General features: G+C 35.1%; 1 protein-coding gene across 1 annotated transcript in view; it reads right to left on the reverse strand.

Moving 5' to 3' along the window:
* LOC149798873 (inositol 1,4,5-trisphosphate-gated calcium channel ITPR2-like) overlaps window positions 1-24,025 on the reverse strand; it is a 367,714-nt gene that overhangs the window by 185,476 nt on the left and 158,213 nt on the right. Inside the window, exons 29-34 of the mRNA XM_089957788.1 lie at window positions 21,407-21,494; window positions 18,329-18,436; window positions 14,116-14,252; window positions 12,142-12,209; window positions 11,183-11,238; window positions 6,850-7,011 (exon numbers count right to left, since the gene is read on the reverse strand). Coding sequence (XP_089813914.1) covers window positions 6,850-7,011; window positions 11,183-11,238; window positions 12,142-12,209; window positions 14,116-14,252; window positions 18,329-18,436; window positions 21,407-21,494 — 619 coding nt within the window. The remainder of the gene's footprint in view (window positions 1-6,849; window positions 7,012-11,182; window positions 11,239-12,141; window positions 12,210-14,115; window positions 14,253-18,328; window positions 18,437-21,406; window positions 21,495-24,025) is intronic.

Raw genomic sequence — 24,025 nt, forward strand, 5'->3', positions numbered from 1 at the left:
TATTTGATATGGAAAATGTTGTTGCTGACCTCCATTCCACAGCCTGAATGATGTCTTATTTGCTATGGAAAATGTTGTTGCTGACCTCCATTCCATGGCTTGAATGATTTATTGATAGAAAAGCTGTTGTTGCTGACCTTAAATCTATGGCTTGAAAGATGTCTTGGTGATACGGAACAGCTGCAAATTTATGCATAAAATGATTCATCTGGTTTGGGGTTAGTTCCTTGAGGACCCAACAGATCCAGGATAAAAACAACTTCAGATCTGCTGAAATTGTTTCTAAGTCCTTACTGAATGTCATAAAAATACAACAGCTCCCTCTTCTAATTAGCTCAGTCTGCTTCATGTATCACTTCAATGTCCTGACAGGGTCATGAAGATGCCCTTGGGGATTCTTCTTCAAGTACCACTTCAAGGTCCTGACAGGATCATGCAGATGACCTCAGGCAAGCTGCTTCAGGTGCCTCTTTAAGGTCATCACTGATTCATGTAGATACTCATGGGAAGAAGAGTCCAAACTTGAAGCAGTTTTAAGAGATAGGAAAGATTTCCCACGAGCAGGAGCCTGATCCTAGCAATGAAAGCTCAGGCTGTCAGGAGAAAAACCAAACTATTGTGGATGGCAGAAGGGGGGCACCAGCCAGTCTTGCTTGTATACATTTAGATAATGTATTCCAGCCATTGATCTAGCAGAGATACTTGCCAAAAGCCAAGACAGGTCCTCCCATCTGAAGAGATTAGCCCTCATGTAGTCCAAAACTTTGATCACTTGGTCTAGAGGGCAAAGTTTCAGCGAATCAATTAGATTGCAGTATCTGCTTTAAGAAATACTGGTCTTCTTGTTTGAAAGACTGACACATGCAGGAATTCTGTAATATGCATCTGACTGAGCAGGAGAAAATGCACAGATGTCCAGAGGCAGAAACTAAAAAACTTCTTCAACAGATGGACAAAGGCTGAGTTTTCCCTGGACCTTTTCAATTAAGATGGCACTTGTGAAGATGTTGTTTTCAAAGTCTGAAGAATAGAGTTACAATGAGCTTCCTGAAAAGCTAGCAATTACTGAGCTGGCAAAGGTATATAAAGGATAATGAAAAAAGATGGGACATTGTGATCTTGAGGCTTCCACTATGGATGTTCTCAAAGGTCAGAAATTGGTAACATGTGTCTGGGAATGGAAAATCACAGTAACTTTACCAGGTCACATTGAAGTCAGGATCAGAGATAGACAGGCCAGTGCAGTTCAAAATGACATCATGGAGCCAGCACTGGATATTTCAGGAAACTGGTACACCAAATTCACTCTGGTTACACTGGGCATCCACACAGAACCAGGGTTGGAATTGGCATGACCTGGTGTGTGTCTTGCATCCAAGCCTGGATATACTAAGGAGGCAGATGGATGTGGTTCATGACCATTTAACATCTGGTGCTGAAATCTGGTAATGGTTATCAAGGTAATGATCAATGTAGCTAGTTCTTCGGTGAGCATGTGGCAATGGATTGTCTAGGAAAAGTCCATGTAGGACACTGTATCAAAACAGTATTGGTCCAGTAGTCTGTTCAGTGCTAGTTTGCTTTTGGATTGTAGCACTGTGGGCTGTGATGGTTGTGACTGTGTGGGAGGCCTCTGGTGACAGAGACTTGTCTGACCTTTTTCTGGACTGGCAATCTTTCACTGAGTCAGGAAGAAACTGTGTGACTGAGGCAGTGTCAATGGCTGACTGATGGTATGCACATTTTTGTAGGAGTGTTCTTGGCATTCTTGTTAGCTTGAGCAAACTCTTTGGTTGTAACAGTCAACCATTTCTCATCAGACCCAACAGAACACTTGTACATGTTGAATAACATCATATGCTGCTTATATGGAAAGAGCAATGTTTTCAGCCAGCCTAAGTTTCTTTCACACACCACTTTTAATCCTGCCCATTGTCAGCAACACATGTAATTATAGTGAGCAAAACAATGGCAAATACATGTAAAATCAGTCAAGCACTGTACAGTGAGATTGCAGAAAAAAGGCCTACTAAGATATACGAAAAGTTTAGAACATCTCTCATTAAATGGAATATATTGTCATTAAAATATCCATAACTTACACAAGGGGCAAATATTAAGATCATTTCTAAGTATAATTAGTACAACAAAGACAAATCACATGCCAAAAATATTCATAATATGATTTGTTAAGAAAACAGCTGGGAGTCCCCTTCCCCAGAAAGGGATCAGTCAAACTGGTGACAAAACCCAGAGTATAATATTCTGTAAAGCCTGTTGTAAGAGTGTGCTGGCCAGGTTTGAGTGGATGTAGTAATTAACATTTGATGGGACTGGCACCAGCTGAATCCAAAAGGGGAGATCACTTCTGTCTGATTTACATCTTGACAAGGAGATGGCTTTTCAACATTTCTCTTGCTTAAACAAGTCAAAGACACAGTGAACATACTTTTTGGCTTGGGATAGATGGATTCAATCACAAGATAAATGGTTCTATTCCTAACACATATGAAAGTGGAGTTTTCCAGTCTTTAGATTATGATTACATATTTTACGTGCCAAAAGCATGGGTCAATCATATCAAGTCCTGCAGATTTAGTAATGTGAATGTTTTGCAAACTTTTTAAATGGTGAATTTATTTCAGCTATGTAAATTCATTTTCTGACAATTTTTCAGCACATTATTCCATAGATAACCCGTTCTTTTAGCTTAGAGACCACACTCACACATAAATTTGACACTTTTACAAGGTCAACATAAAACCATCAATATTCATTGATAGAGAATAGTGGTCCTATCATTGGATCTTTCTGCTCCTAATTCATTAAATGGTCTCCAAAAATAGTTCAAGATTATTCTCATTTTCATCAATTTTTGAATAATGTGTCTTCTTAGCCTTTCCAACAAATATCGTCACTTTATTTTCAAGCTTTATACACTTCACTACCTCAAGCTATCAAGTAATCTGAACTATTAATAGCATCCAATATTTACTAAGTAATCCAGCATGGTTGATGATCCTGTTTTATTTTATGCATTTTCCAGGGTGGATGTTACCTGTAATTGACTATATTCATAAATAAGTCTATCCATGTACCTAAAATATCATATATGCTGATTTAGTAAATTTTCTATCCTTCATCCATGTACAAGTTGATGCTGAGTATAAGACAAGGCCAGATCAACACCTTAGTTTTGTCTTTTTCACCAGTAACTTTGGGTTTCATGAATATTAATGATATCACTGTATTCCATATTACCAGCAATTGGGAAATTGCATCACCAATGCTAACATGCTTTTTCTAGTTTTGTATGAGAGAGAGACAGAGAGAGAGAGAAAGAGAGAGAAGCATAGGTATTCCATCAGATATTTCTTCTTGCAACCCAGAAAATAAGTCTGTAAAAATCACATTAGCTTCTTATACAGATTGGTCAGTAAGTTGGTTTTGTTAAAATTAGTTAATGACCTGTAATAAATGTATCTGCAGACATGCTGCGTATGACTCTGTTCATTTTCATCCTTGGAGAATGCCATGTTAAATTATTAATCCAAGAATAGATATGGTCAATAAATTTTCAACTTCGCCATCCTAGTGGATTCCTAAAATAAATTGATTATCCCAAAGGTTCAGTAAAGTCACTCCAGTTTTAACACATTTAATGAATATATTAAATAAATCTTTCTTAGTATCACCATAAATGTAATATAATTGCTTATCATCATTTAGGACTGTTTCAATTTCTAATTTGAAATGCGTTCCATTTATGCGAGATGGAGCTGCCTGTATAAGAAACCAATAAAAAATGGCCACGAATTTTGTTGGAAAATCTATATTCAAACAAACTGTTTCATTCAATTCAGGATCTTCACAGGATCTTGGCTACATAACCATTTTTTGTATACATTAACAGCCTACTCCCTCCTGTCTTTATGGAAAGGTATATCATAATTATTTACCGTGACAATTTTATATAAATTATTCTTCAGAAATTCTTAACACCTGAACAATAATTTTCTCTTGATGTATGCAAATATCTAACTTTACCTGTTTAATTTGCCACTAATTCAAAGTCTATTAATATGACCCTTTTAAAACCTTTTTTTATTGATCCTAAGCTTAAGATATCTGAATGTGGGTACTCAAGGAAATATCATTAAAGTGGATACTCAAGGAAATATGCTTAATAGAAAGTGGATACTTAAGGAAATATGATTTTTAAAAAGTGGACACTCAAGGAAATGATTTTTAAAAAGTGGACACTCAAGGAAATATGAATAAAAGAAAGTAGGTACTCAAGAAAATATGATTAACCCTTTACCTCATGCAAGCGCCTTTGCACGCCTCTACTCCATTCGCATGGAAGCGCCTTTTGACGCCTCTACTCCATTCGCATGGAAGCTCCTTTTGATGCCCACTGTAAACATCAGCCATTTTAAGTGGGTTTTCGTAGTGCCACCTTCTGGGAAAAACCCCTATTAGATACTACATTCATTTCTGCGAATGATCATTACATCAGATCACGTGGTCATTGTTTATGCTCTGGTCGAAATCTGCTATTTAAAGTAACTGGGTTGTATTCTCCACTCTCCAAAATGGAGGTTGCAAATTTCATTCTGTATTTACAAAGTTTTCATGATTAGAATCACAACTATGAAAACTTCAATAACTTAGGTAAAGGCTCTGATATTGATGTAAGCAGCAATTAGTTTTTATAAATTATCAAATTCAGATGATTTAGTGATGTAGACACGGACAAAAAAACTTGTAAATTTCGAGTATGAGAAATGGCAGCTACAGTTGGTCATGCAGCTTCACTGACTTGACAGTGAATGAGTTCTCTCGATATTTAAAAGCATGAAATATAATTACACAGCTATAACGATCGGACTTTACTCTTAAATTTTTCCATACATAATAGATGTGTACCAAAAATGTAAAATGGTTAAAATTGCTGTTAAACATAACATACACTACATTGCTTAACAGTTAAAAGACAAGCCTATGTGTATGGAGTCTAATAGGTAACAGGTGTTCTATTTATAGCGCACTGCACTGGGTAACTTTGCTCCATGAGGTAAAGGGTTAAAAGAAAGTAGGTACTCAAGGAAATATGATTTAAAGAAAGTAGGTACTCAAGGAAATATGATTAAAAGAAAGTAGGTACTCAAGGAAATATGATTAAAAGAAAGTAGGTACTCAAGGAAATATGATTAAAAGAAAGTAGGTACTCAAGGAAATATGATTAAAAGAAAGTAGGTACTCAAGGAAATATGATTAAAAGAAAGTAGGTACTCAAAGAAATATGATTTAAAGAAAGTAGGTACTCAAGGAAATATGATTTAAAGAAAGTAGGTACTCAAGGAAATATGATTTAAAGAAAGTAGGTACTCAAGGAAATATGATTAACAGAATGAGGGTACTGAAGGAAAAATAATTAAAAAGAAAGTGGGTACTCAAGGAAATACAATTAAAAAGAAAGTGCATTAAATTAGCTGCATTCAGACTATTAATATCATTCTTTTCATACTTGTAAGTTTACACATTGCAATATATGTCAAAAGTACTGTGGTCATATTCACAAATGTGTGACAGTTACCCTTATCTGCATCAATATTATCATTTAACTCACCCCTTTGCAACATGTATAAATCATTAGAGTTAATATCTGTGGAATCTTCTATCTGGTTTGTCAACATGTACAATATTTTACAGACTTTGCCAAGGTTGTACACATATGGTGTGTTGATAATTGTTTCAGTTTTCAGTTGGGTCTAATGCACATATTTCTTTTAGGAAAAATTGGATTTATGTTGTGTACAAATTGTCTGACAATGATGGCATGTCCACAACACTTGGATTTTCCAACAATAAAATTTAGTATGAGTGGACGATGCATGGGTCTGTGTTCCAATCGGACTGTTTGACCAGTTTATGTGAATATGATGAACAATACTGGAAATGTTGATAGGAATGCTTACCTCTTGGGTCCCCAGGCTCTTTTCGTTTGACTCTTGTATACAATTTTGAAAGATATTTTTCATTATTTTTTATGCAGATGGGCTACAAAATCAAGTTATGCCTACATCTAAATTTATGAAATTGTTGGTAATGTATCTTTAAGGCAGTGGATAATTTATGATTCTGCTAAATACTGTGAAAGCTGTTATTCATTAGGCATAGATGCTACATGCTATGAAATTAAAGACATAATGTTAAATGATCCATCTTTTAAAAAAATCTGATACAGATTTGTGCATTTACATATGGATAAAAATATTGTTTCTCTGCTACAACATAAAGAAATGTTTAATGATCCATCTCCAAAGAGAATATTCCTAATGCAGATATGTGAATTTAAATAAGGACTAAAAAAATCATATTTTTGCTACAATTTAAATACCCAGAATCCAGAGTAAAAAGTAAAATAAAATCTAAGTAGATTTAATTTTGGGGCATGTGCTTGATCCAGAAATCAATAAATAAAGGCAATGTTTCCATGGCAAACAATGGCAAACAAGGTCTAATCTGTGAAAAGTACTATGATAGCTTTCAGACACTTTATCACAAATTTTTACATCTATTGATGCTGACACTGTCCATGCAACAGTCATACCTCAGTCTTAATATGTGATAACAGATGGCAAGCTGAAAAATTGTTAAATCACAAAAACCTTATATGGATTAAATCAATCCAACACTGAATTAACTTGAAATTACTGTTGATATGAGAAGGGGTATTTCATTAAAAAATTGCAGAACTATAAAGAAAGTGGTCTTTTTTAAAATATACAAATGTTATCACAAACTTTCCAGGACACATCAATATCATATGTTTTAAGTCTGTACCTCGGTAAGTGCTTCTGCCAGTTCTGATGCTGCTCCTTCCTTGGACAATAATAAGTCAAGTCGGTCAAACAAACGACCTTGAACTGTGGCATTTTTATGGGCCATCATTTTCAGGAGTGTGAATGTCCTCTGGAACACACGGCGTAACCCTGTGTATTGATCCTGGTCATAAAGAAATAAATGCTTATCAATCAGGGCACTCCCATTGCTGGGTCCATGCAATATTACAAACTGATCACACAGAAACTTTTAAGAACTCTAAACTGACCATTCAGAACCATGAATAATTTTGTACATGGACCTCATGTTTGTGAGACAACTCAAGTGCAAAAATTTCAAAACAATGTATTGTCATTTAACGTATTTTCCGGCCCTTAAGTCGGTGTGGAGTATAAGTCGAATTCACTAATTTTGCAAATTTTCCATCCTTCGTCCATATTATAGGTCGATTCGGAGTATAACACAAGGCCAGATCAATAACTTGGCTTCGTATTTTACACTAGTAACCTGCAGTTTCATGAATATTAATGGTATCTCTGTATGATATTCCATATTACCAGCAATCAGGAAATTGCATCACTGACTGGTATAGACAGTCATTTTATAAAATCAAAGATTACCTTTCAATATTGAAGGAAACATTCTGATATACATTCTTACAACAGCATAAACTGTTCATTTAAAATGTGCCATCTGAAAAACTGCTGGATACTGGTGCTGTTCCTCTTCAACATCTGGTGAATAGTTTATTTCACAAATGAAACATGAAATAGAACAGAAGAGAGACAGACATAGACACAATCTTTTCCTAGTAAAATTTTCTTTGACAATACTTAACCAATCACAATACCTTAGGAGAACCTCTACTACCTCACAAATCCAGCTCTCCTAGGCTGAAAAACCTGTAGCTAAGTTATCTGCCCACTAGATAGAGTGATCTACCCTTGATACTGGGATTGGTGCCAAATTCTGTAAATTTGTCACATACTAATGAAGTGGAAGTCATGCTCTCTATATGGATGTAATTGCAGGGGTATGTATTATATTTTGGTAATTATTACTGAAGAAAGAAATTTTACTAGAAAAAATTGGTTTATTCTTTAAAATATGTTACCCAATCATAATACCTTTAGTTAGGAGAATAGGTAAGATGTGTAGAGAGATACATCCCCCTACCCTGAAGAGACCATCTCTTATCCCCTAAGATATGTGAGACAGCTTCTAGGTAACCAGACTGGAAAACAGACTCCATCAGTCAGGGAACAGCTTCAAAAGGGAACAATTTCCATCTTGCAAATCCAGCACAAATCGCAAATCTACATCATTATGAAGCTGTTGAATAACAATGAATGGTAACCTTTTGCACCATAGGTAAATTTATTCCTGATCGAGATGAGCCTTATACGATGAAAGATCTCTGAGATAAACACTGGAGAAGTATACTACCATCTCCATCCCAGGTCATGGTTAGAGAACAGTTTTGCTCACACGTAATGTTTGTGGTAACTGCCCTAAATTGGTGTGGGTTTAGTTATAGCCAACTTTATTCAGAATGAAAGTGTCCATGTTGATATATTGTCCTTCCCCCCTCTGATAGCAAAATGAGGTGATCTCACTCAATGCAACAGCTCAATATTCTTGAAATACAACTTCAGATGACCTTGCAGTGAAGCGTACAAAATAAACAAGAATTATTACCAATATATGATTACCCACGAACTGAAACTATTGGCAATGAAAGCAGGTGGCTTCAGGAGCAATATTGATACATCTTGTTGGAAGTGCATGTAGCTGGGTCCACCATTAGGAAATGTATTGCTGATTGCCAAAGTAGTGAGGAGGCAGGACTTATATGATATTTGAAATGATTAAATTCTTGAGAGCAGTTTAATTTGTGTCTTGTTCAGCCATGTTAACATCCATAATAAACTGTCCAGGTGAAATCCAACTGAATAGAAGATCATATAGATCTTTTGGTTTGTCCTAATCCTCTCCTCCATGATAGCACAGTGGCAGGTGATGGGATATTTTGATTCCTGTTAATTCTGTTGCAAGAATGATGAGGTTGGTCCGACATTTCCCATTTGAGTGGAGTAATGAGGATGAAGAGACACTCAGTTTCAACTGATTCCTGTATCATATTCAGAAATCTGAGGTGTTGGAGTACACTTGGTCATTCCACTCTATAGAAAGAGCATCAATTATACAGGCCCTTGGGTCCAGGACTGGTGAATCAAAGCTTGGACATTTTGTCATTCCTTCCTGTCACCAATAGGTTCATCATAGGCCAATCAGATCAAGCATCTACTGAGTGAAAACTAAGGGAAGAAGAGACCATTCCATATGTATTAGTCTCTTCTTGCAGAACAATGAATGTCAATACATTAGCCAGGTGAAGATATGTCAAACTAAAACCTGGATTGTCATCTGTAAATGCTTGGAACTTGTAATCGATGATGTAAGCAGTCTCAAAGTGTCAGAAACTTGTCAGATTGTGGAAGCAGTCTCAAAGTGTCAGTAACTTGTCATATTGTGGAACCAGTCTCAAACTGTCAGTAACTTGCCATATTGTGGAAGCAGTCTCAAACTGTCAGTAACTTGTCATATTGTGGAAGCAGTCTCAAAGTGTCAGTAACATGTCAGATTGAGGAAGCAGTCTCAAAGTGTCAGTAACTTCTCAGATTGTGGAAGCAGTTGAAAGTAGATTCTTATGTACACAATGATCATTCTGATATCAGAACTGTAGACCTGGCAGGTGATATAGGAAAACAAGGAGGACAGAAATCTGATGAAATTGGGTGGGCAACTTAAGTCCAAGCCTCCTGCAAGGTGGAGTTTCTCTCATCAAGTATGATCTAATAATGATGTGGAAAGATGAGTGCTACTCTTTATCATTTCATTATAATTTACGGAGTGAACTGTGAAGTAATTGGAGTGAACTGTGAAGTAACTGGAGTGAACTGTGAAGTAATTGGAGTGAACTGTAAAGTAGTTGGAGAATAATATCCATGGCAACCCATTATACTTACAGCACTTATTAGTCAGATAATGTTATTTCTAAGGTGACAATGAGTACAGTCTCTTGCGTGGTAGAGGCCTGAAGGCGAGTGATGAGACATCACTTGAAAACTTAGGTTCCAAGATGGACACCAGAAGTGCCTTAAGGTACTATGCTGTCAAGATTGATCCATGAGGGTGCCTATAAAAACTGAACATCTTCCACAGGAAGTGCCAAGCAGCACTATGCAGATTAGTCTGATCCATGACAGTGCCTGTATATACTGGGCATCTTGTTCAGGAACTGCTTAGCAGCACTATGCAGATTAGTCTGCTGTATGACTGGATTCGTGAAGTGGACTCTTGGGTATTACAACACTAAACTAAGTATCATATGCAGGTAGTGCTCAGCAGCCCAATGCAAGTCGTGGAACTGGACAAGTTCATTTTCTGGTGGCTGACACAGAAAGCTATACAGTAATATGAGTTTTCAATAGTACCCACAAAAATCTGCACATAGAAAGGAAGTGAAGCATCATTATTGACACTTACCAAGTAGATGCAACAACCTCCACTTAGTCTATTAAACAATTGTAGCTGCAGGGACAAATGATGTTATTTTACTGATAAAATCAGTATAGACTCGTGTATACAACTATTAATTAGTGTTTGCATGAAGGCAATGAAGCATTCAGATATAACAAAAGTCATGATACTACCTGTAGGAAGGCTCAACGATGGCCTGTACAGGTAAATTCAGTGAAGCTGGGTGCATGAATGCTAAAATTGCATTGGTATAGAAAACTTACCCGCTTGTACAGGGTTGTAGCAGGAACTATACATATGTTGAGTTTTTTTATAGCTCACTACAGTCTTGCATGCGCATATATATTATAAATACAGCCTTAACTATTATGAAGTTACATATTCTACCCATGAGAGTACTTAAAAACTATTAAAAGATGACAAAGATATAACTGTAAAATCAGAACATTGTCATCAAAGGAAGAAATAAAAGCTGGAAATACAGATGAAGTATACTTCCCTTCTGAAGTGAAGATTCCTACAACTTGTAAGTTTAAAACTTTCAGAAACTTGGCAAAGGATTTCGCTTGAAGAGAGCATGCTGCTTGGCACTGACAAATTTATGGGATTTGGTGCCAACCACGTTATCAAGGGGAGATCACTCTAATTGCCACCTAGTGTACAGATAACTTTTGGCCTTTAAGCTAAAAAAAACTACCTGGGAGGGCTGGATTTGCAAGTAGTAGTAGTAGTAGTAGTTCTCCTAAAGTATTATGACTGGGTAATGTATTTTAAGGAAGGAGAGACATACCAGCAACTTGACATCAATCTCCTGAGACAGGATGGTCAGGGTGTCCTCTAGTACACCTGTAAAATAGCAAGTACAAATATAATATTGATGTCATATCTTTAACTATGCATTTTGATGAGAAATGAGGAATTCTTGTCACAGGCAGCCATAGGTGAGAAATGTTTAGCCTATTTTTGACCACGGCTTGCAATAATGAGGTTATACAAGGGCAAATTTGAACTGATACTTATTTCAGCATTCCACAGAGCCACACATTACTATTATGATTATTGTCACATACTTTTGGCACAGAAAAAATGCCTATGAACTGATGTAAATTACTGAACTGTTACACATTTTTGCCAACACCCTTGAGTCAAATAGATGTCTCATCCAATGCTTCTATTTTCTTAATATACTATATTTGACTTGTTTGAAAATATATTTTGTGGTGGTTGAGAAGACAATCTTCACAGAAAAGACAGAAATTTCCAGCTGACAACACCAAACATTTGGAAAGACTCACTCCAGTACAGATCTAGTCTCCTTGATTATGGATTTTCCTGCACAGTCCAAATACACACTGTGAAGATTTTATAATCTAATTTATGGAACTAAAACAATTATAAGAAGTAATTCATAAAATACATAATTGAATTTTCTTTGCTGTATACAGTAGATCATTACATAGCACAGCCAGTGTAAGATGTGTCTCTAGCTGCGATGAATAACCTTTTTTTCTACCTCTGCATAACGTGTCAAGAAATTTATGTTGCTATATTAATTTTCTGCTAACTTACAAAGCGAAATTCTGTTTTGGAAATAAATTATGTAAAAATTAAAATTTAAGAAAATTTATTTCAATTATTTTAAGCTCATTTTGGCTCTGGGTTATGATTTTTAAAAAATCCTTTTATAAAAGCCCAAATCTGGAAGCTTAATATATTTTGTTAATGTGACTAATTATGATGAGAATGTACCATTGTTGTAGAGGATATTCTGGTTCATTCCATGTGGTTCTTCATCATCCCCATCAAGATGACACATGCTGAAAACATATAAGAAGAAGAACAATGACTGGATAATCTGTGTTGATGTGTGCATAAGATTAAGCACCCAAAGCACCCAAAATTATTTTACAATGCTCAAATTTTGTGTATTGCTTACAGAGTCAGCAAGTGCAAACCTAATACATTCCAAGTTTATCAGAAATATGGAAATTTTTCTTTTACGAGTTTATACTTTGTCTTCTGACCTAAAAATCCCTTCAGCTGTTTCCATGCCTCATTGTCAAAATGCAAAAGCTTCATGACATTCCTCTGACGAAAACTGAAACATCTGTAGAATATTGCACAATTCATTGATCTGAATATATAACAAGCTATCTAACTGGTAAAACATAATAATCTTTGGCAGTAAAATTCACAATTAATAAAAAAAACTTAACCTTGGCAGTAAAATTAACAAAAAATTCTAATTTTTTAACCTTAGCAGTAAAATTCACAATAAATACGAATTTTTAACCTTGGCAGTCAAATTCACAATGAACACAAATTTTTAATTGACACCAAGGCATGGAACATAAAATGTCTGTGACTTCAATGAGAAATTAAATATAAATCCATAAAAATTTCAAATATAAGGTTTTAAAATAAATAAATTAAGTTTTACCATTCTAATATAAATTTTCCCATCAAAATGAAACACTAAATTTATCCTAGTAAATCTCTATAATTCAATTTTATGTTTTATTTGGGTCTTGGACCAACTCTATTATGCCCCTATCAGAAAAGGCTCGTGGCCTTGCTAAAAAAAAAATTAAAAAAACAACTGTCCTACTGTAACACAAGTTAAAACTAAAAGATCATTAAGAACATAATTTCCTCAGGCATCCATACATGCCAACCCCAACCCCAAGTGAGGTATAGATGTAATTTTTGCTAATATAAGTGGCAAAAGGTGTATTCTGACCATCACAAGGGTAATCCATATATTACATGCCATAATTGCAGTAGACTATCAAAAATGTATACTTATTTTTGCTACTAACCTGTAAATGCAGCAAGTCAAAATTCTTGGCAAAAATGGGCAAAATCCATGTGGATTAGAACCAGAATACAAATAACAAAACATACTGATAAATTATTTATATTCAACACTCAACTATTCTACTTCTGCTGAATGATCATGAAGTCCATAAATTCTTTGAGCTCAATCCAAATACTGGATCAATCTCACGTATTACTTTTTCAAATTTGTAAAGCAGTATTAATTTATCTTTTTTCTAATAGGACATCTTTTTAAGTTTAAAAATATCCATCTGCTCCAACTGTGTAACAGTTTTCATATATAAGGCACATCATAAAATACCGTTCCACTAGACATCTGGCACCATTTACAGACTGGTAAGCTAAATAACTTGAATATCAATATAATGAATCTGTGAGACAATATTTTATACTAAAGAAACCCATCTGTTTCTTGGAAAAGGGTCATATACAGTTGCTATAAACAGAAAATAAGGAAAGTAGAATGGACAAATTAACTCTTATGCAGCATTCTTTCTCTTCAGAATATTCTCAAATTGATACGACGAGTTGGATTAAGGAGTTGATAATAAAAATGACAAACAGAGCATTTTATTGTTCTATTTTAAGTTTATTTTTAATCTATCGGAAAAGCATAATCCAGGCGAGTGTAAGACATAATTAGGTGGAAGAAAGTTTAATGATTATGCTAAAAGTGTAATGGTTGGCATGTATGAACACCCCTCAGGTCAACAACAGATGTGCTGTTGACACTCATATTAAGATGCAAGACTGCTATTACTTATTCAAGCCTGAAGCCACCATGACCCGATGTAGTACAAACTTAAATCATCAGACCAAGTTTTGGATGAGAGGATGAAGTAACGGTCATAACAAATCCACATTATCCCTACTGTAATTACTTACTATATGAATTCATCCAAGATGTCACACAATTCTCGTGACTCTGGATCCCCCAGTTTAGATGTAGCCAGTCGCCGCAGGACAGGCAACCGCTCATCCAACCTTTTGAGCACATTGACCGAGCCATCTGTGATCAGAACCTGGAAAATCAACCATGCAGAAAAATTCAGTTATTATGATCATGTGTTCAAAACATTTTTTAGTCAAACTAGGGTGACGTCACAATCCTAATATGAATGAGGGTTTTAAATACTGTTTCATACATAAACCATACTATGATATATCATTCTCATATATGACTAAAAATCTTGAATGTAAAGAAGAATACCATGGAAACAGTACATTATATAACCATCTGTGTTTAACAGTCCTCCATGTAGGTGCTAGTAGGGTATGGCTGACTCAGGTGATTACTGACAAACAGGTCACAATGATCTAGACCTTTGGTCAATGTATGCTGTGCAGAAACCATTATTTTCTAATCTGACTTAACATTACCATGACCTCTGACCTTTATACACAAGAATCTAAAGATTTATTTATACCCAAAGAGCAAGTCATCCTAAAACTCTGATCACAGAACCTACTGTAGAACAAATGTTATTTTGCAAACCCATTTTCTCCGAGTCTCAATGATCTTGACTTTTAACCTTATGACCCCAGAATCATAAGGCCTCTTCCACACCTTTAGTGCAAGCCCTTCTTTACACATTGTTCATTGTTCATGGTCTAGACCCAGTGTATTCCTTAGGGGTGCGAGACTGAGAGTCAAAAATCTCATGGTGTCAAAACTGCGGGTCAGATTGAGTGAAAAACAAACTTTGGTATCAAAACTGGGAGTCAAATTAAAAATTTGGTGGTCTCTGAAGCGCAAATGAGGGTGAAGGGAAACTTTATACCTAAAGTTGTTATGCAAAAAGAATTGTTTTTCTTTTGATCACAGCAACCTTAACCAGTGAGCATTTGACCCCTAAATCAATAGGCTTCTAATGTGCATGTCACCTACAAATTTTGGCAAAGGTTCGTTATTGAGAACTGACATTTTTGGAAGGCTCAACAGCTGAACAAATTATGGGCTGACTTGCAGAAGCATGGGCTGGAAAGTAAACTGACATAAGACTGAACTACAAACATCATTTCATACTTTTTGATGAAAGAAATTGTTCAGAGTTGTCTACCTTATGACTACTAATGCTATAAAGTTTAAAGTGTAGTAAATACGTACCTGACTGACACTCAATCCAAAAACATGTTCCTCATTATGCCTCTGAGTGATCATCACCACATTTTACTTTTCACAATCAGAATTTTTCATCACTTAAGGTTATTAATATTATTCAAGGACTGATGAGAGAATACTTCCATGCTGTCATTTTACTACGTTACAAAGCACACAAAAAAGCAGAACTATAACGGTAAATTGTTCAAAATAGATGACATTGTAGGAGGGCCTCTAACCATCAAACAAATGCACTGAAACAAAAAAACAATAATGGTGGAATGGCATGCGCACACCATTGGTTTGAAGCACTACAAAACACACTTTTTCTTCTTCGAGTCTCTGACCTTGCCTCTTAACTTTAAACCCCAGTACCAACAGGTTTCTTCCTTATGCAAGCTGCAAGCAAGCCAAAGAGTTTTGCAAATGTAGATGGTGTAAATTGAAGTTATTGTGTAGAAATGAAAAAAGTAGTGTTTATATGCATAGACAAAAAGAAGGATAGAGATTATAATATATCCACTGCTTTTTTAAAGGTGTATACAAATATTATATCCTTGCAGAATTAAAAACGAATTACCATTAACAAATATCTGATAATCCATCTTATTTCAGCTCCTATTAATGCTCTATGACTGCTCCGGTGGCTTAGTAGTTAGAGCGTCCACCTCGGAAGTGGGAGGTCATGGGTTTGATCCCCGGCCGAGTCATATAAGAGACTTACAAAAATGGTACTAACAGTTGCCTTGCTAGGCACTCAACAGTAAGAGGTTAGTGTTAGGACTGGTTGGCCTGGTGTCAGGATAATGTGACTAGATGGGACATCATGCTACATGTCTGCAGTATGATGCCCCAGTGCTAGACATCACTATAAACTGCCACACTGCAGACATCGTAGTGATATGAATGAAAATTGTTAATGCTACGTACAAAATCCTGATCACACACACACACTGATGCTATATTTGCTATATTATGGTCAATTTCTTTAGTGTCACTATTTATCACAGTGTTCACACCACTCTCTTTAACCCATATGGGTCACAATAATGTGTAACAAAATCTAAAACTTGCATTGGTGTTTGATGAAATATCCATTCATTGCAATCTAAAACTTGTATTAGTGCTTGATGAAATATCCATTCACTGCAATCTAAAACTTGTATCAGTGTTTGATGAAATATCCATTCACTGCAATCTAAAACTTGTATTGGTGTTTGATGAAATATCCCTTCATTGCAGTCTAAAACTTGTATTAGTGTTTGATGAAATTTCTTTTCATTGCAATCTAAAACTTGTGTTGGTGTTTGATGAAATATCCATTCATTGCAATCTAAAACTTGTATTGTTCTTCAATGAAATATCCATTCACTGCAATCTAAAACTTTTATTGTTCTTTGATGAAATATCCACTCAATGCAATCTAAAACTTGTATTGTTCGCTGATGAATTATCCATTCATTATAAATTAAAACTTGTATTAGTGTTTGATGAAATATCCCTTCATTGCAATCTAAAACTTGTATTAGTGTCTGATAAAATATCCATTCATTGCAATCTAAAACTTGTATTGTTCTTTGATGAAATATCCATTAATTGCAATCTAAAACTAGTATTGTTCTTTGATGAAATATCCCTTCATTGCAATCTAAAACTTGTAATAGTGTCTGATGAAATATCCATTCATTGCAATCTAAAACTTGTATTGTTCTTTGATGAAATATCCATTAATTGCAATCTAAAACTAGTATTGTTCTTTGATGAAATATCCATTCACTGCAATCTAAAACTTGTATTGGTGTTTGATGAAATATCCATTCACTGCAATCTAAAACTTGTATTGTTTTTTGATGAAATACCCACTCGTTGCAATCTAAAACTTTTATTGTTCTTCAATGAAATATCCTTTCATTGCAATCTAAAACTTGTATTGGTGTTTGATGAAATATCCATTCATTGCAATCTAAAACTTGTATTGTTCTTTGATGAAATATCCATTTATTGTAACTAAAACTGGTATTAGTGTTTGATGAAATGTCCACTCACTGCAATTCATTGATTCTTGTGACATTTCTCTTCTAAAGTCTGCAAATACTGATACATTAAAAAAAGACTCAATTGGGTCACTTGGCTGACTTCAAACTAAAGCTTAATTTCAGAAGCACCTGCCAAAATATCTGGGTTAGTATGATGCAGATTGTCAAAGGTTATTTCTATATAAGTTACAGAAGCCATATTTAATGATGCATAAATGTAATAATTCCCAATTTCCAGGCCCCTAAGTTTAATTCCTGGCATCATTATATTTTTGGAATAAATTCCAGTGTTTTAGCTTACAAAATTAAGCAATTTTATAATAAGAGTCTAACCAAACAAGGAATGCAGAAAGCAACATTATACAAGTAATAAACATGTATAAGTGTGAAAACAATTGCTTTAAGTCCAACTGCAAACTGCACAAATCTAGATCCACTGTCATATAATGCACCAGCAGATTTGGGTCACTGCAGTTTGTTAGGAGTAGAACAAGCAGCATAGGTTTCTCACTAACCCCAGGGACTAACCCCCTGGGTCACAGAATAAAAACTATAGAGATCCCCACCATGTACATACATCTACTGAACTCGACAAGACAAATTTATCAATGCATTTGAAATAGACCATGGGGTCCATTCCACCCAGCACAGACTTAGCCAGTGAATAATAAGAATAACAATAATTATAATAAGAAGAAGAAGAAAAACAGCAACAACAACAACAAATATAATAATATTAATAATGATACCACTACTAATAATAATAATGATGATAATAATAATAATAATAAACTAATGGCATCTTTCTATGGAAAACCCTATTAGTTAACCAAAGTTTCATTAAAAAACCGTATAGTTTAGATATCTTCTGAGATGTCTGATTGAAGAGCTGTTGTTTTATTTTCTGTCTATAAAATGAACTTTGTCTGAGTTCATGGTCTAGCTCTATGTAACTACATACCTGTGCCTGTAATGCTTTCATAAAGAGACCACTGTGGGTTGAGTAGTAGCGATTCAGAAGATGCATCGACTTTCGTACCATGTCATCATACTCATATTTGGAAAGGTCCTGTAATAAATATGTACAGGGTTAATGCATGTCCGATCATTGTCCAAGATCTGGCTCATTTGCATTTGACTGCTCATTCAGGGTATATATATTAAGATTATGATTTCAGGACCACTCATTCAGGGTATATATATTAAGATTATGGTTTCAGAACCGATCATTCAAGGTACAGATATCAAGATTATGGTTTCAGGACCAATCATTCAGGGTACGGATAGTAAGATTATGGTTTCAGGACAGATCATTCAGGGGATATATACTAAGGTTATGGTTTCAGGACCAATCGTTCAGGGTACAGATATAAAGATTATGGTTTCAGGACCGATCATTCAGGGTACGGATATTAAGATTCTGGTTTCAGGACCGATCATTTGGGTATGGATATTAAGATTATGATTTCAGGACTGATCATTCAGGGTATAGATATTAAGATCATGGTTTCAGGACCGATCATTCAGGGTACGGATATTAAGATTATGGTTTCAGGACCAATTGTTCAGGGTACGGATATAAAGATTATGATTTCAGTACTGATCATTCAGGGTATAGATATTAAGATTATGGTTTCAGGACCGATCATTCAGGGTATGGATATTAAGATTCTGGTTTCAGGACCAATCGTTCTGGGTACGGATATAAAGATTATGGTTTCAGGACCGATCATTCAGAGTATGATATTAAGATTATGGTCTCAGGACCGATCATTCAGGGTATATATATAAAGATTCTGGTTTCAGGACCTCTCATTCAGGGTATAGATATTAGGATTATGGTTTCAGGACCAATCATTCAGGGTACGGATATTAAGATTCTGGTTTCAGGACCGATCATTCAGGGTACGGATATCAAGATTATCGTTTCAGGACTGATGATTTAGGGTATGGATATTAAGATTCTGGTTTCAGGACTGACCATTCAGGGTACGGATATCAAGATTATGATTTCAGGACTGATCATTCAGGGTATGGATATCAAGATTATGGTTTCAGGACCAATCATTCAGGGTATGATATTAAGATTATAGTTTCAGGACCGATCATTCAGGGTATGGATATCAAGATTATGGTTTCAGATTGATCATTCAGGGCACAGATATTAAGATTATGGTTTCAGGACCGCTCATTCAGGTTATATATATTAAGATTATGGTTTCAGGACCAAACATTCAGGGAATATATATTAAGATTATGGTTTCAGAACCTCTCAGGGTATATATAATAAGATTATGGTTTCAAGACCGCTCGTTCAGGGTTTAGATATTAAGATTATGGTTTCAGGACCAATCGTTCAGGGTACGGATATTAAGATTATGGTTTCAGGACCGATTATTCAGGGCACAGATATTAAGATTATGGTTTCAGGACTGATCATTCAGGGTACAGATATTAAGATTATGGTATCAGGACCGATCATTCAGGGTATAGATATTACGAATATGGTTTCAGGACCGATCATTCAGGGTATGGATATTAAGATTATGGTTTCAGGACCAATCATTCAGGGTACGGATATTAAGATTATGGTTTCAGGACCGATCATTTAGGGTATGATATTAAGATTCTGGTTTCAGGACCAACCATTCATGGTATAGATATTCGCATTATGGTTTCAGGACATATTAAGCAAACCTAAGCTATGGTTCGATAGGCTACCACTGCATCACAACTGGTTGTAATGACAGATCTAAGTTTTTCATTCCTGTAATGATTTTATGTGAACATAATCACCTACCATGTAATATATTGAGTTTAGTGGATGCTGCTGATTCTACAAAATATTTCCAATGAATCTGATCCAGCACCACATAACGTATTGGCAGATATGGGTGTATGCTGATTCCAGTTGGTGTGTGCATTATGCTCAAGCAAACATGGTCATAGAAGTCTACTGTAACAAGACTGTGATGTCTATTTAAAAATGCACATAATACACTTTACAAAGGTGCCAAACAAATAAATTTTATGTTTTGGTTGTAAATTTGTGACTATTACTTTCTCTGATTGCTCGAAATTCTGAAAATGAATAGCCACCAAAATACAAAAATGACAATTTTAAAGGAAACACCTTTGTAAGCAATCTTAAAATTTTACCCAACCTTAAAATTTAAAAAATCATCACTAATATGTGTGTTGAAATCTAAGCTTTCACCTCTCTTAATTTTGGAAAATGGTCTTGACTGGAAATAAGTATATATATGACAGTGTGATGTTGTCTGTCATTTGTCAACACATAGGGAGTTCATTTTTTGTCACTGATCATCCCACTCCAAGGACTTTCACGGACCTAATGAGATTAGATCATACACCATAGGAAGAAAAAAAAGACTTGAATTCATTAACTATAAACCAGACACTGTCTTGCCCTCGTGATTAGAGCGTTCACCTTGGATGCAGGAGGTTGTGGGTTTGATCCCCAGCCAAGTCACATCAAAGACTTATAAAAATGGTGCTATCAGCTGCCTCGCTTGGTGCTCAGCATTAAGAGGTTAGTGTTAGGACTGGTTGGCCTGGTGTCAGGATAATGTGACAGGGTGGGACATCATGCTACATGTCTGTGGCATGATGCCCCAGTGCTAGACATCACTATAAACAGTCACACTGCAGATATCGTAGTGATATGACTGAAAGAAATTGTTAAAGCTACATTAAAAATCCAAATCACACACACACACACACACACACACACAGACACTGTATTGCCTTTTATTCTAAAATGTCCAAGACATGAGCACTAGGAACACTACATCTTGTGTGAGATACTTTCTCTGCATATACCTTTATAAATCACTGGCAATACATTTTCAAATAAATCTTCACGGCAATAAATTTTCAAATAAAACTTCACGGCAATAAATTTTCAAATAAATCTTCACAATGGTAAAACCTCTGCTATTGACTGTCATTGCATCCTGAACAGTGATTAAAAACGAAATATGTAAGCACTGTATCAGCAAAATGTGTGTTGACTGACCATAAGGATTTCCACTATAGGATAGGGCTTTAGGAAGGCTGTGCTTTCAAAAATCTGATTCAACTGTCGCAAACCTGCCCTCACCACACTGAAAAAAAGACATTAGACAATAATATGAAAACATTTCATCACAAAACAACTCCATTTATTAGAGTCATGATGTCATAACAAGAGCCAACTAGGATGACAAATCACAAGCAGTCCCCCCACCCTGGTCCATACCTCTCAATTTTAGAACTATTTATGCAAGAGACTTGTGGTATATCACTAAAAATTTCTATACTACTTATGCTGCACTTCATTTCCATGGTAACAAAGAAATACTGAATGTGTTAACTTATATATGTATCAAAAGGCACCTCCCAAAAAATTGCTTGAAATAAGTTTACTCTAAATAAGATTTATACTACAGACACAAAATTATCTAGACAGACAGACAGAATGATGGACATAGCTAAAATCCCCACCTCCACCCACATTTATATTGCCTTCAGGAAGTGAAAATGTCTTTTGGGAATTGTAAACATGCTAGCCACCATGTGATGAATTTGTCTGAATTATTCCTTTTGATATTAGGTGATAAATGGAACTACTGCATATAAGCAAAAATACATCATACAATGTCTCATCAATACAGAGCTGCATGTGAAATTTGGACAAGTCCAAAAGTAACTGGGTAAGTTTAACTATGGATTCTGAAATGAAATTTAGGAATAAAGGCAGTCACAAACCACAACTCCTAAAAGAAATTACAAAAAGTGGCTGAGAACCATGTCTTTCATGAATGTAAAGAAGCATACCAATGTAAAATCCAACAATTTCTAGTAAGATTATCTAACAGAGAGCAACTAGTTATGGGCATATGTAATGATACAAAATTTTGTGGATAATTTCACAGTACATTTTGTCATGGTCAGCATGACATGTAAACATTGAGTTTGATGTATGGGTAAGACTTGCAATAAATTGTTGACTTTGAGGGATCTCCTCTGTTTGGGGCATGAATTGAATTTTAATTTGAGTCCATTTGATAAAAGTCCAACAGACATGTCAGTGTAAAGTCATAAAGCAGAGTTGAGACAAACCAAAGCACAATTTTTGGAAAACTTGGGCCATATGAAACAGGTTTCATAAAATGATACTTTCCAGAATAGGTATTAATAAAGGCAGACTAGAGATGGTTATTCTGACTTCAATGAGACTATTATTAAAATCTATTGATGGTTAGAGAAAGTAATCCTGATTGTCTAAGCTAAATAAGAGTGTGCATGTTCCCCAGAAGAAATTCAAGGTTTTAAAGTAATCTCCCTTGTGAAATTAGTCAGACTAAGTTCTGTGGAGAGCCAGAATTTTATCTCTTAGAATAATAATTATTTCTTGTTCGATTTTATCTGAGGGATGTGTGTCAGAAAGTTGAGGACATGGAAAGAGATTCAGCTGTATAGTATGGACTATTCTCAATAAAGCACAGGGTTAATCTCAGTTGCATACAATATGTATTTATGTAAGTTTGTAGTCATATGTTGAATTTAATCGTTTTAGATTCATACTTTAATTTTACTTGAGTTAAAAAAATAATTGTACATTCATCTGCCTTGAATGTAATAGAAATTGTGTAGTGTAGGAATTTCATGAATTACTCTGACATGCACTGTGAGAATTAATTGTCTCAAATATTATTGGAATTGTGTATCGTAAAGATTTCATGCATTTCTTCTGATACAAATTGTGACAAGTAAATTATCTGCCTTAAATGATTTGTATCATGTATGCTGAGAATTGATTTTGTCTATGTCTGGAAATATATGGCAATGAATTGCAAATTAGCAAAGTATTTCAGTTAGAACAAGGAGTCCATCTGTGTAATTGTGAATTCTTTTTTAAAACCAAGACTCAGTGGTGTTAGCATTAGGAATGTATGTCAACCAACATCATCAGCTTGTGATTTACAGCTCACAGGGTCACAGTAATAGTTATCAAAGAGGTCTAACTATGTCATAGTTCCAGTTAGAAATGTAAGTAGCAACTAGAAAAGACAGAAATTCACTTTACTAGGGTTGTTAATGTGTATTAGGTTGCAAACTGACCATAGCATAGTTTTGTTGAATTAAGATAAGAAAATATCTGACATAACTAGAGTGGGAGTATTGTTTGATGTCAGAAGGAAAAGACCGGATATGTATTTAGGTTGACTATTATATTTATTTGAAGGAAATAGCTCCATACCTGAACTGCAAAGTCACTGGAAAGAGCACAGTCTACAACCAAGATAGTTGATGACTCAAAGAGGCTGGAGAGAGAGAGAGAAATGAAATGAAGGAAAAGAATTTTGGCAATGCCAACCTATCACCAAGACTGATTTGAAAAAGACTGGAAGCAAACAGGTGATGCTGACATGCCAGCAATTTGAGTTTATTCAGTCATGTGATTATGTGATGAAATTTGTTTTATCAGTATAATAGAATGGATAATTGAATTCTGCATACATTCAGCAAATCAATTTCTATGAGAAAGTGAATCTGTCAAATGTCATATTAAATTTCATTTTTTGTAATTAATTACATATAGGGGCTCATGTTGTTTTATTCTATATCTTTGCCCCAATCTCTGTCATTCCAT

The sequence above is a fragment of the Sinohyriopsis cumingii genome, chromosome 5 (genome assembly GCF_028554795.1).
Source record: "Sinohyriopsis cumingii isolate HCF-2022 chromosome 5, ASM2855479v2, whole genome shotgun sequence".
Classification (NCBI taxonomy): domain Eukaryota; kingdom Metazoa; phylum Mollusca; class Bivalvia; order Unionida; family Unionidae; genus Sinohyriopsis; species Sinohyriopsis cumingii.